At 42.5% G+C, this 15039-nt stretch overlaps 1 protein-coding gene across 1 annotated transcript in view; it reads right to left on the bottom strand.

Moving 5' to 3' along the window:
• Window positions 1-7208: 7208 nt before the first annotated feature.
• eif3h (eukaryotic translation initiation factor 3 subunit H) overlaps window positions 7209-15039 on the bottom strand; it is a 98086-nt gene continuing 90255 nt past the window's right edge. The window contains 3 exon segments of the mRNA NM_204028.1: window positions 7209-8023; window positions 12174-12306; window positions 13861-13981. Of these exon segments, the coding sequence (NP_989359.1) occupies window positions 7926-8023; window positions 12174-12306; window positions 13861-13981 (352 nt within the window). The 3' untranslated portion in view covers window positions 7209-7925.

Consider the following 15039-nt stretch of genomic DNA (forward strand, 5'->3'; position numbering starts at 1 on the left):
GATCTCCATAACTTAAGTCATTTAAATATTGAATAAACCCAATAGGCTTGTGTTGCCTCCAATAAGGATTAATTATATCTTAGTTGGGATCAAGTACAGGTACTGTTTTATTATTACAGAGAAAAGGGAATCATTTAACCATTAAATAAACCCAATAGGGCTGTTCTGCCCCCAATAAGGATTAATTATATCTTAGTTGGGATCAAGTACAGGTACTGTTTTATTATTACAGAGAAAAGGGAATCATTTAACCATTAAATAAACCCAATAGGGCTGTTCTGCCCCCAATAAGGGGTAATTATATCTTAGTTGGGATCAAGTACAGGTACTGTTTTATTATTACAGAGAAAAGGGAATCATTTAACCATTAAATAAACCCAATAGGGCTGTTCTGCCCCAATAAGGGGTAATTATATCTTAGTTGGGATCAAGTACAGGTATTGTTTTATTATTACAGAGAAAAGGGAATCATTTAACCATTAAATAAACCCAATAGGGCTGTTCTGCCCCCAATAAGGATTAATTATATCTTAGTTGGGATCAAGTACAGGTACTGTTTTATTATTACAGAGAAAAGGGAATCATTTAACCATTAAATAAACCCAATAGGGCTGTTCTGCCCCCAATAAGGATTAATTATATCTTAGTTGGGATCAAGTACAGGTACTGTTTTATTATTACAGAGAAAAGGGAATCATTTAACCATTAAATAAACCCAATAGGGCTGTTCTGCCCCCAATAAGGGGTAATTATATCTTAGTTGGGATCAAGTACAGGTACTGTTTTATTATTACAGAGAAAAGGGAATCATTTAACCATGAAATAAACCCAATAGGGCTGTTCTGCCCCCAATAAGGGGTAATTATATCTTAGTTGGGATCAAGTACAGGTACTGTTTTATTATTACAGAGAAAAGGGAATCATTTAACCATGAAATAAACCCAATAGGGCTGTTCTGCCCCCAATAAGGGGTAATTATATCTTAGTTGGGATCAAGTACAGGTACTGTTTTATTATTACAGAGAAAAGGGAATCATTTAACCATTAAATAAACCCAATAGGGCTGTTCTGCCCCAATAAGGGGTAATTATATCTTAGTTGGGATCAAGTACAAGGTACTGTATTATTAACACAGAAAAACATGAAATCATTTTAAAAATTAGAATTATTTGCTTGTAATGGAGTATATGGGAGATGACCTTTCCGAAATTTGGAACTTTCTGGATAACGGGTTTCCGGATAAGGGATCCCATACCTGTACATGTATATGTGTCTATCTCTCTACGACTGGTCTATTCTGTACAGGTACAGCCCCTCTGTCAGTCAGTCAGTCAGATATATTCTTTTCTGATGCAGGCAAGCAATAAGGTAGCTCCCACCTGTGTATTAATGCTACTGAGGAAAGAAACACTGTGCACTCAGCTATGGCTCAATACTTCACATTTAAATATATATATATATTTTATATATATTTTTATATATAAGCCGCTGTGTCAGTGGTAGTGTATGTGAAACCTCATCCCTCCCTGAGGTTAAATCTTTCTTCCTGCAGACTGAATTTAATAGTTTGATTTTATTCCACATTGGGTGCCTGGGCCAAGACACGTCCGCCTGATAATAGCAGAGAGACCCAGGCTTCCTTTTCAGACTCGCCCACCGTGACCTCCCAAGCACTTTAAATCACAGAGTGACCCGCAATTTGCTTTCTCTGATACTTACAAGGGAAAAGGGAGCTACTTTTTAGCTGGGGCAGATCCCTGAGGTCAGGAGGAAAATTGATTTATCCAGATGAGGGTTTTAAAGCTGGAATAGCTAAGCTGCATAAGGTGTGAGTGATTGCTAGAGGCCTGCACCTACATCATTGCATCTTATTACCTCCCCCCATGGAGAAGTGGCCCCCCCCCCCCGGCGAGGCCGACGTGACTCCGAGCCCCTCATACCCACTTGCCATCCAAGTCAGTCTGTCTCCACATCCTTAACTATCGCTAGATCATGGGCAGCTCAGCCGGTGGCATCGCTACTACAGAGATGGAGCGGAGATTGATGGACTCCACCAAGCTGCTGAAACGTTCCAGACGTTGGGAAGGCCGGCAGCAGTTATCCATTAAGGTTGAAAGCAAATAATCCAGCAGCAGGCGCACCAGGAAACGGCTAATCAATCAGATTTCTCTGCTTTTTTGCATCTAGTTAACACGTTCCCTACATTGGCACACACGCACGGAAGGATGGGATTGATTAGCCCTTGCCCCAACTGCCTATATAGAAGGGTCAATGTACAGTCCTACGGGCAATGGAACCCGCCACCGCAATGAGATTTTCATTTGGCACAAGAAATAAAGCTTTTTAAAGATATCAAAGTTACAGGTTCATGAAAACGTGGTTGTAATAGTCTCTCTGATATTGCTCCGGATATTGATATAGACACAGGGAGGCCTATTTATCCAAATTCGTTTGTGAGCAGGCCCAGATTTGTAGTGAGGCCTAGGCCTAGGGGTGTTTTTGGATCTAGGGCCACCTAAAGCAGCTCCTCCGATGCTGCCCCCACCTCTTGGAACCCCACGCTTAGCTTTATAGCGCCAGAAGGGGTCCAGGGGGCAATTTCACTCTCTGCACTAGCAGTGCCGAATTTCCAGTTTAGAAATTTGGCAATTGAAGTTACCAGGAGCGTCTTTTTGCCACCCCTGGTAGCTTTGGGGGCTCTGCTGTCTGAAGCAAGTTTCTCAACTCGCCTCATGGTAGCAGCGCCCCTGCCTAGGGCGGCACAAATCCAGGGGCAGCATGTAGGGTTGGCACCTCTCCCGGTGTTTGCTGTCGGCCAGTGACATCACAGTGGTGGGGGAAAAGGCAGGGCCATGAAATCATGGGGCAGGAAAGAGGCAGACCATGATGTCACTGGGCAGGGCTATGACCATTCACTTCATCAATTACAGTGAGTCCTGCCCGGTTTTCTTAATTTGTAAAACCAGGCAGGAGGTTTTGACCCGGACAGCGCTTCCTAAAACCGGGCTGTCCAGGTTTAAACCGGACAGGTGGTAACCCTAGCGGCATGCCCCCCAGCTGCACCTAAACTTAGCTCACATACAGCGCACTGGGGATAGGACATCCAGAAAACTTCAATGCATCCTCAGTGCTCAGATTGTGAGCTAATGGGATGTGCATCCTGTAGATTGTAAGCCCTTGCGCGCAGGGCTCTCTGATCCTATTGCTACTCGGTTTACCCTTGTTTGTTAAACTTTTTAAGATCCCTGTTTAAATTTGTTGAGAAGCTCTAAGTAATTTGCTAAATCAGTGCTGTCCAACTGGCGGCCCGCGACCCCCCTCTGTGTGGCCCCCCACCTGTCTGGCTGCTTTGATGGCTTACTCTTGTGTAAGCTTTAAATGGTATCAGTACTGTGATTAACTGGCCCCCTGCATGGTTCTCACCTCAGATTCAGGCTGTAATCCCCTGTGTTGTTCACACCTTTTAATACCTGCATTGTTCACCCCCTGCAGTGTTCACACCTCAGGCTCAGACTGTAATCACTCCCATTGTTCACTTCTTCACACCTCAGACATAGGTACTGTAGGCATAGTATGGCACATACAGCCAGCATAGGGCAGGTAGAGTATGGCACACACAGGAAGGGTAGGGCAGGCAGAGTATAGCACACACAGTCAGGGTAGGGCAGGCAGAGTATGGCACACAGAGGCAGCATAGGGAAGGCAGAGTATGGCACACACAGGCAGGGTAGGGCAGGCAGAGTATGGCACACACAGGCAGGGTAGGGCAGGCAGAGTATGGCACACACAGGCAGGGTAGGGAAGGCAGAGTATGGCACACACAGGCAGGGTAGGACAGGCAGAGTATGGCACACACAGATAGCATAGGACAGGCAGAGTATGGCACACACAGACAGCATAGGACAGGCAGAGTATGGCACACACAGACAGCATAGGACAGGCAGAGAGCTGCCTGTGTGTGCCATACTCTGCTTGCCCTATGCTGCTTGTGGGAGGTGAACCTGGCAGGGGTTTGTTGTGAGAGTTTGTTAGCAGTTGGAAATAGCCATTAAATGGTCCCTAAGGTGTGTAATTATGTACTGGGGGTTGCTCTGCTATCCACAGGGGAGGAGGAGGCATATGGAATTTAAGGGTATATCTTAATATGACATAATTCTTTCACATATGAATGACGGTTGATATCCCCACAGTAAGGACCAATCATTTGGGATTTTGCTGTGCTACCACCATTGTGATAAAATAGGTGTGGTTTGAAGTGGGTGTGGTTTCAAAAAGGGGAGTGGTCAAAACTGGCTTCCATTAGTGGCCCTCCACCATGTATGCTAGAGAAATTCCGGCCCTCGGCACCGTAGAAGTTGGACAGCACTGTGCTAAATGATGATGATGATGATGATGATGATGTGAGCGACCCTGAGGGGGGGGAAATTTGCCGTTGATTGTGAGGTTTCAAAGAACGCAAATGTTTATTTAATTAGAATATACTTCAAAATCCTTATATAAAAAACTTATTTAAATAAAATCATGGGAAAAAAAAAAAAAAGATTCAAATACCTGAAATTTGTGAGTTTACAAGCTCAAAAGAACAAAAAACTTGAAAAACCCAAATAAGTATAAATATTTAGTTTAACTTCCATTGACTTCTACAGGGCCCGGCGAGCTTTGAGATGCAGAAGTTTTACATTTGAGCTTTTCTAGTTTAATAAATGTGATTTGAAATAATTCGACTTCATGAGTTTTAGCACAAAAAAACTCGAATCACAGTAAAAGTTGAAAGGGAACTCTGGCCCTGAAGAGCCTCACACAACACAGAAACCCCTAATATACCTATAACTGTAATCTGTTCCTTCAAACAGTAGGAATAAATACCATTTTTATATGCTGAAATCCAGCTGCAAAACAGTTCTTCTCTATTTGGCAGGGGAGGAGGGACTAAAACACTGATGTTACACATTGTAACAACTTCTCCACAGCTTACAGACACATGCAGGAACTACATAGCCCACAATGCTTTGCACTGTAATGTTCCTTATTGACATCACGTGTGCAGGGAATTGTGGGATTGGGGGATGCAGGCTGAAGGCAGGCTGAGGACAGGCGACTACTGTTACATTTTATTTGAGTTTCAAAGTAGTCAGCCAGATCAGCAGGGGAACAGGGGGCGGGGCTTAAGTAAATGTGCCCCTAAATGTCAACTAAACTGGGCTTTACCCTTCCCTTTACTTTCAGCTCTAGGTGGGAAGGTGATCATAGCTCTGATTAAAGTTGTCCATACCCAGACGTCCCTTCTGTTTGGCCATCAACAAATGATTGGAACTTGACATTATTATTATTACCTAAATCCACAGCTTTCTTAGTTTTGTTATCATCCCCCCTCTCTCCCAGCAAGCACCACTGCCGAGTTGATGGAGTGCTGGGATACAGAGGGCTGCTTGTTCTTTTCAGTCTATAAACGTTTTTATAGGTAACCCTCCTTCAAAACATTCAAGTTGGCACTCAACATGAGCCAGAAAGCCCAGAGAGCAAATCAAAGGAGACGGAGAAATTGGAAATGACGGATTCTTACCGCAGTTCAGGAGGCATATAAATGTCAACAAGGGATTATCTCTTTTCACTGCCTACTTCAGTTCCACACACAATGTAGATTACACTTCTATTTGTTTCACCTTTATCCATCGCTGGCAGCAACCACACAGCTGCCTAGAAATTCCATAGAATCCCAGTTTTACGAGGTCTCGGAAGGAAGAGTTTTTTTTCCTCTTTCTCCCCCCTCCGCCCCTCGCGGTGTCAGTGCCTTTGAGTGCGGTACCAGCGAAAGAAAAGATGGATTACACAGTCCCGTTGGATTGTTTGTGGAATATTGTTACATGACAAGTGCAGATAAGAGACAATGGATATTACAGTGTCGAACAAACAAAAGTGGAGAAGCGCTGAACGGAGCTCTATGGAGTCACATTTATCATTGCCAGTTGTGAAATCTCTCTGTTTGGAGCATTGTATCCCAGAGAATTCAGCATTTAGCCACTCGGATAGTGTTAAATTGGGTGACTTTGTACCTTGTGGTCTCCGTTCATATGTTTCTGGTTATTTGGAGAACAGAATTCCCAAACATTTTATACATGCACTCCGCTGAGCTAGCATACATACCGCCATGGAACTGCTCACAGGTTTACAATTAGGTTCAATGGAAGCACAAAACGCGCAAGGCTGTACATCTATGTAGTAATCAAATATTTAATAATATTACTATGTGGGATTCCATTATTGTTTGCCTTCTCCAAGAAAGGTAACCATAACGCAACACCAAATCTGGCAGTATAAGCATTTTCCTTGTTCTGTGCCCCAATTCTGTAAGAAGTTTGGCCCATAGCGGCACCCTTTGCTTCTTACAAATGAAAAAATCAGGTGGCTTGCTACACAATTAAGGGCTGTGGCTGTCACTAAAGGGGTGGTTCACCTTTAAATTAACATTAAGTATAATATAGAGGAGTGATATTTTGTTATTTGGTCTCCATTTTTTTATTATTGTGGTTTTTTAATTACTAAGCTTTTTGTTCAGCAGCTTTCCAGTTTGGAATTTCAGCAGCTACTGTAGCTGGTAGCTAGGCTCCAATTTAACCTACCGTAGCAATCAGGCAGTAGTTTGAAAGAGAGACAACATTACGAATAGAGGAGGGCTTAAATATACACATAAGTAATACAAATTAACAATAAATTTGTAGCCTCATCGGGCAATAGTTTTTTGGCTGCCGGGATCATTGACCCCCGTTTGAAAGCTGGAAGGAAAATAATTAAAATAAAACTATAAAAAAAAAAAATGAAGACCAACTGAAAAGCTGCTAACGTGAAGGTGAACCGCCCCTTTAATAACTAGTACATGGTATGCTATTGGAAAACTCTAGGGATGCAGCGATTCCAGGACTCAAGCACTTTTTGCAGGATTTGAATTCGGCGGAATTCCAAGCGATCGTACGAAAACCATGCGACTCTAAAGCTCTGGATAACTGAATTGTTGAATCCTGACAAATGAACTGTTAAACAGGAAATTAGGATTTGGATTCCGTTTGGTATTCAGCCCAATCTTTTATGAAGCATTCGGGGTTCGGCCGAATCCCAAAACAGTGGATTCGGTGCATCCCTAGTGCACAAGATAAGAAGACTTATCCAACAGAAAAGGCTCTGTTTAATATTAAGCACACACCAGGCATGAATTTGTTTGTAAGTTTTATTTTTGTGGGGTACAGAGGGAGAAAAAGGGGTGGGGGTGGCAGTCTATACCTAGATATCAATTAAATAGTTGCCACTGTAAAAAATTCAGACCATTAATAATATAAAGCCTTGCGTTATTTAACTTACTAGAAGCATACAGTGCAATATGAAAGATCACATTTAGCAACTTGAGGTATAGACGGGCACAAAGGGTAGGAGGAGACTGAGTGGTACAATCCGTCCAATGCAGTTTGGGGTGTATGCTGGGGGTTGTGTGTAATTACCAATTGCTGTCAAGGGATATAAAATGTATAAAATGTAGCTTTGTGGGAATTGTTGCCAAACTAACCAGATTTGTGCAGATTTCTTGCTTTTAATAGCTGCCACTTCTAACATTTACCAATTCACATTCTGTTGGGGGGGAGGTGATTTTTTCCAGTTTTGGGGGGGGGGGATGGGTGACCTGGCTGCTGGGAGCACAAGTGCTTCCAATAGATCCTGATTGGTAGAGCGTTTGGTTTTGTCTGTCTAGGCTAAACAATACATCTTCTAAACATTACCACCGGGCACAATGTCATTGCACCAATACAGACAAAGCCACCAAAATACTGAAATTGAATATATTAAAATGTGTTTGTATTTAATGTGGCAGCACAATGCACAAAACCCACGTGGCACAATCTGATGAGTTTCCGGATGCCGACTCGCTGGGAGGAGAATCAGATGGTTGGATCCTGCATTGCTTCAGCCATGAATAGCTTGCCGAGGTTTTGCGAGGTGAACTCCTTTATGTGCTGGATATAAGTGTTGATTTGACCTGTGAAATAGGGAAATAGTTTTCACATTAGTAAAGAACATAAATGCTGGTAACAGAACGTTTGGGGGGCACTTAATGCGACTTTATAACATGCACTCACGGCTCTCTCCATCTGAATATTCTCAATTAATAAAGAAAAAAGTGGTTATTCATATAAAAAAAAAAAAATGTTTAGCGTTAAGGCCACGTTTCCATCTAAGTAACTAACATGGAAACGATAGCAAATAAGAAAAAATGGGCAGTGTAAAACCTAAATGGCATTAAAGGGGAATTATTACAGAAACAAAACATTTACTACAAACACCGTCCTGCAGAAATAACCATTGAATTAGAAATTCTGCTACGGTTTCTCCTCTTCTCTGACCCCCGTCTCTCCCTACAGGCTAAAAGTTAACTTAAATATGAAATACTCATTTAACCCCAGTAATTCTGAATCGGTGGGACTGTGGGGTATATACAGTATCTATATATATGGCTTTGCAAGCGATTCCTGTAGTTAACTTTTTCTTGTGTTATAGCCCTATCCTATATATTCGAATAATTTGCCTTTCTCACTGGTTCTTTTCAGCTGTCAAATGGAGGTAAGTTACCCCAACTGCCAAAAGGTTCTTGCTCTGAGTATCTTTCTATTCAGGCCCTCACCTATTTATCTTCCACTCTCCCACTTAAACCACTGTCTAGTTTCTAGGGAATAAAGGTGAACTTTCCCTTAAGTGCTAAACAACAATATTGCAGGTGGGAATCGGGTCTGGGTTGGCAGGGCCCACTAGAGTTTCTCCCAGTGTCCCACTGGCCCAGTCCAACCCTGTTTGGGAGGCTCTTGCAACACTCAAACCATTGCTAACAATGGCATACCTATACTAAAAATTCCGTCTTTAAAAATTCAGCCCAAAAAAAACACAGCTTTAACCCATAAAATGCATCCTTTGCTTCCCCCCCATGAACCAGCTGAATTCAGCAGGTGTAGTAGTTATGCTAACTGCCACCCAGCGCAGAGCCAACGTCCAAAATACCGCACGGATAGAGTGATTACATCTGTGCGGTTTGTCTCTCTCTCTCTCTCTCTCTCTCTGAAGCCTACAATGTAAATGCAGAATGTAATTACAGGAAAGTAATTGATTTATTCACACTCCACATTCGGGGGCCTCCCCGGTACGAGAAACGCGCGCTCTATTGCGAAACACCTGGGTATGAAATTCTCTGTAGTTGAAAACCTGCTTTTGTGTTTATTGGGAGCGAATGCAAATTGCTTTCAAATAAATAAATAAAAACATTTGGCGCAACAATGTGAATTGCAGCTCGACAGGCATCCAAGTAGAAAATGAATCCAGGACCATCCAGGGTATCAAGCGCGAGCAATTTCATTTGCTAATCTGAAGCCGCTCTTCTTGTGCCGCCTTAAAACTTAAGCTGGAGGGGAAAGCGGCTCTAATAAACAGGTTCTGGGTTGGGTCCTGGATCGCTTCCACAAAGTCACCGGAAAAATAATTGAGCAGCAGCAGTCAATATTCACTTTGCTGGGGCCCTGGTAATGAACAGTGACATTATTGCACAAGAGGTTAATGCACCAAAGTATAAAAAGCTCCAATTCTGCAATGTGCGTATCCATTACTCGAAATTAAGTTGGAATCCCCCCTCCCCGGGAAGGGGGGGCACAGGCAAGATTTGGACCTGTATCTGCAGAGACAGACATTCAAGCTGTGATATTTGCCTTTGTGGGAAAGAGCAGAGAGGAATAAACGGACACCACACTCTCAACCGTGTGCTTTAATAAAGAAGTCGCAGTAAATCCAGTTTGCCGTAAAACAAAAAGCTTTTTTCTAATTTTTCCTACATGCAAATGATTTTCTGAATTTTATTTAAAAATGATCTAGGACTCTTCAATGTCATCTAGCAAGGAGCTTGGGACTGAGCAAACAGCTGCTTAACCCAGTGGCATAAATGAGGCCCCTGCAGGGGAGTCCTGAAGGGCCCAGCAATGCAGGGGAGCCCTGAAGGGCCCCCACTGCCGTGAGGATCTGAGGGGACCGACACCTCTAAAATCACCTGCTGCCGCTTCCGGATCATGAGACGCATCACAGCACTGAAACGGGCAGAAGAGAGGGAGCGAGTAGTGGGACTGGGAAGGAGTTAGGTAGGGAGGGAGCGAGTGGTGGGACTGGGAAGGAGTTAAGTAGGGAGGGAGAGAGGGAGCGAGTGGTGGGACTGGGAAGGAGTTAGGTAGGGAGGGAGCGAGTGGTGGGACTGGGAAGGAGTTAAGTAGGGAGGGAGAGAGGGAGCGAGTGGTGGGACTGGGAAGGAGTTAGGTAGGGAGGGAGCGAGTGGTGGGACTGGGAAGGAGGTAGGGAGCAAGCCCACCAAGGGGTTTTGCAAGGTAAGGGATAGGGAAGAGAATGAGCCGCGGGGGCATTGAAAGTTCCTCTACAGGAGGGCCCCACAAACTCTAGTTACGCCACTGGCTTAACCTGTGGGTCAGTACAGAAAATTAAGCCCCCGTGCTGTCTAGGGTGAGCCTCCATGACCCACTTTTAATAAAGTGAAATGCCCAACTACAAATAGGAAAGCAGTAATTAAAATAAGGTGCATAATTAATTCTACAGCCTTCAAAGCAGACTCCCAGACCTAATCTGAGCTAGGTTAAGATCTATATGTTGTCACATTCATATCAGGCCTAATTTTGGGGGTCATTTTTATGTTTGTTGGAGTAAAGTATCTCACTGTTCTTTAAGCTATTGTTCCTCATTTGGTATGAATATAACCATACAGACACATACTCATCGTAAAACTGCATTATACATGGGCTTTATCTGAACAGCGCCATCACTTTTGGACAACATATTACAGGTATGGGATCTGTTATCTGCAAACTCATTAACCAGAAAGCTCTGAATTACAGGAAGGCCATCTCCCATAGACTCTGTTTTATTCAGATTTTTAAAAATTAATTCCTTTTTTTCTGTAATAAAAAAAAACAGTACCTTGTACTTAATCCTAGCTTAGATATCGTTAATTTACACTGGAGGCAAAACAGCCTTTTTGGGTTTAATTTAAGTTTAAATAACTATTAGACTTAAAGAATGAAGATCCAAATTATGGAAAGACCTCTTAGGGCTATGACACAGGAGCTACTTGTCGAGTCTACAAAACACCAGAAAATACCCTGCCATAGACCATACTGAGAATTGTCTCTGCTGAAACACATGCAGAGCATTCTGGATAACAGGTCCTATACCTGTACTGCTTTTTCTAATTCTATTTTCTCTAAGGTGTGGTAGGAGCCTTCTTTTAAAGGGCAAGTCAACCCAAAAAATAATTTTTTGCCTAATAAAACAAAACATAATTCTAAGCAACTTTGTAATATAAATGTATTGAAAATGGTTACGGTTTCAAGCGTTATTTGTAAATATAATTCCAACGGAAGACCACATATGCTTAACTCCTGGTTATGACTTTTTAAACAATGTTGCAAACGTCAGTCTCCTCCAGCGAGTCAGGTCTGTCAGGCTGCTGCCTTGTGTTACATCAGGATTCCCCAACCTTTTTAACCCGTGAGCAACGTTTCAATTAAATAAAAGTTGGGGAGCAACACAGACGTGAAAATTTTTTCGAGTGGGCGAGCATTAATGACTGCGATTGGCTATTTAGTAGCCCCATGTGAATTGCAGGCCTGCAAGAAGCTCTGCTTGGAGTAAAACTGTGTCTGGGCTTCCAAAACTTGCCTCCAAGTCAGAAATGTAAAAATGGCACCTACTTTGGGGCAACTGGGAGCAACATCAAAGGGGGTGGAGAGCAACATGTTGCCCCTGAGCCACTGGTTAGGGATCCCTGTGTTACATTGTTCCAAATGCCAGAACCCCCAGGGCAGGGAATAGAAAAGGACTGGCAAACACTGCTTCTTATAGCAATTATATATGCAAATAACCATTACAAATTTGTAATAAATGTATATTGCAAAGTTGCTAAGAATAATGTTTTCTTTAATTAGGCAAAAATTATTTTATTGGGTTAACGTGTCCTTTAATAGTATTTTGGAAGTGTGAGATTGTGTGTAGGACACAATCAGTAGTCATAGTCAGGTATTTATCAGTAATACGCTTTTTAAAAAAAGTGCAAGAGACATGGCCACTGCCCAGTGCATTACCCACATTACCTGCAATAAGAAGGGAATCCATTCTGGAAGGAGGCACAGGGGGCTTAAACAGCTTGTTTACATCTTCCTCGGGCAAAGAGGTCTCTCCGCGGCTCTGGCGCTGTAGGTTTTCTTGTTGCCTTCTTTGCGTGTACTGCAATGAGACAGAAAAAACAACATATTATTAGCTAGTTGTGTTGCATTTATTTATTGCACACCGACATTAGGAGACATTTATTTGCCTGGCCACAGAGTAACGTATAAAGAAAAAAAAATACAATAAATGGAAAAAAGGAGGATTGTGTAGGATGAGTATATTGAGTGTATTATCCCTTTAAGGTTCTGCAAAATGATTTAAAAATCCCTAGAGAAGAACGGACTTTCTTTGTGCCCCACAGACTGCAGATTTGTGCCGCCAAATACCTCTGTATATAAGAAAAGCTGCAGAAGTTAGCATAGGTGCGCCGGTAACATTCACAGCCGAAACAAACAGCTTTTGAGCACAAGCGCGGATTTATGTAATTGGCGTAAGGGACATTAACGATGCTGTAATGAACCACAACCAAAGCAATTAGAGGTAAATGAAGCCTGCAAGGCTAAACTTTTTTTTTCTCCTTTGCTTCCTATGATAAAATTATAGTCTTGAGTGATATTTTGCAATGGATAACGCTGGAGAGAGAAGAGGGGGGGGGGGGGCTGGTTAATGACCGGCTTTCCACTTGTTTCTTAAATACCTTCAAACGCTTTAGCTTTCTTGAATCAAATACGGAAAAATACAGGCGTTTCTATTCATCTGGCGAAAACGCTTCATTAGTTTGCACACGGGGATCAGGGTAAATGTAATAGACTAAGAAATGAGGAAAGGCTGCAAAGCATACTGAATAACCTGTAATATTCACAGGGCAGCGTTATTTCATGGGCCCGGGGGGGCGCAACTGATGGCTCTGCAGCAAGAGTGTCAAACATGGGGGCCTTCCAGCTGCTATTGTTATTATATAGTTAAAGTACATAGGTTAAAGAGATTCGGTCATAATTTTTACGGTATACCTTTTATTTTTAAATGACACTGTTTAGACAGCAAATAATTCACTCTGTCATTTAAAATGTTATTCTTGAACCAACAAATGTATTTTTAGCTGTAATATTGGTGTGTAGGCGCCATCTCAGTGCATTGTACCAGAGTCTGAGCTTTCAGAAGGAGCCAGCGCTACACATTAGAACTGCTTTCAGCTAACCTATTGTTTCTCCTACTCCCATGTAACTGGAGGAGTCCCAAGCCGGACTTGGATTTATTACTATTGAGTGCTATTCTGATACCTACTGGGAACTGCTATCTTGCTCCCTTCCCATTGTTCTGCTGATCGGCTGCTGGGGGGGGGGGGGGGTATCACTCCAACTTGCAGCGCAGCAGTAAAGTGTGACTGAAGTTTATCAGAGCACAGGTTACATGGCTGTGGCACCCTGGGAAATGAAGACAATGGCTAGCCCCATGTGACATTTCAAAAATGAATATAAAAAAAAAAATCTGTGTGTTTATGAAAAACAGATTTCCATGCAGGATTCTGCTGGAGAAGCTCTATTAATGGATTGGTTTTGAAAAAAACATGTTTTCCCATGATAGCATTCCCGGCCCTGCCCCCGAGGATCAAGCAAAGCCACATCCCATGTAGGAAGCGCTCTATTCCCCGAGCCAATAAAGGTAACCCACCTGGTGCTTCTGCTGCTGCTGCTTGCTGATATTACGCAGGTAAGTGTTGTATTTCACAATGTCCTGGCTCAGTTCATCCACTCTGTCCATAAGGAGCTGCAGGCTTTTCTCCAGGTGGTTACTGGGTAGGGTAAAAGGAACAGACACAGATTAAATACAAAGGCCCAGATACCCAGAAACCTATATGGACTGTACATAAAAGTGTGAAAAAATGCCAAGCGACTATGTAACCACCAACCATTCCTTTAGCAACCATTCTACAGCAGGTGCCTGTGGGTTGCAGACATGGGTGTAGGTTGAGTCACTGGTCTCTACAGGAGTTTTAATTCTAAACCTATTTTTTCTCTTGTTTTTTTCCCCACTTCCAACAACATCACTTTAGAGTTATATATTATTACCAAATAACAACAACATTTCCTGAACAGCTGAACTAAAGTTGGCCACACTGAAAGATCTGCTCGTTTGGCCAAACAAGCGGATATTTCCCCAATATGACTGCCCCAAGGTGAACAATATTGGATTGATCCTTAGCGCCAAATGACCAAATCAAATCGACTGGATCCGGGATGTCAGGATTACATGCAAGCAGGCCATTGGAGGGCTTAGGCACTCTTCGGCTGAACAGTGTTAAAATGTTAAAAAGCGTCCTGCTCATTAGAGCTTACAATCAAAAAACAAGGAGAAGGGTTTAATTTAGGCAAGGTGTCCTGAGGGACAAACAGCCCTCCTTATATGATGTCAACAGACTTACAGGTATGGGACCTGTTATCCAAAATGTTCAGGGCCTGGGATTTTCCAGATAAGGGATTCTTCCATAATTTTGATCTCAAACCCTTAAGTCTAGTAAGACTAGCAAGTCTAGTAAGAAATCATTTAAACATGAAATAACCCCAATAGGATTGATCCACTCCAATAAGGGGTAATTATATCTTAGTTGGGATCAAGTACAGGCACTGTTTTATTATTACAGAGAAAAGGGAATCATTTAACCATTAAATAAACCCAATAGGGCTGTTCTGCCCCCAATAAGGGGTAATTATATCTTAGTTGGGATCAAGTACAGGTACTGTTTTATTATTACAGAGAAAAGGGAATCATTTAACCATTAAATAAACCCAATAGGGCTGTTCTGCCCCCAATAAGGGGTAATTATATCTTAGTTGGGATCAAGTACAGGTA

Source organism: Xenopus tropicalis, chromosome 6 (assembly GCF_000004195.4).
Source record: "Xenopus tropicalis strain Nigerian chromosome 6, UCB_Xtro_10.0, whole genome shotgun sequence".
NCBI classification, from domain to species: Eukaryota; Metazoa; Chordata; class Amphibia; order Anura; family Pipidae; genus Xenopus; species Xenopus tropicalis.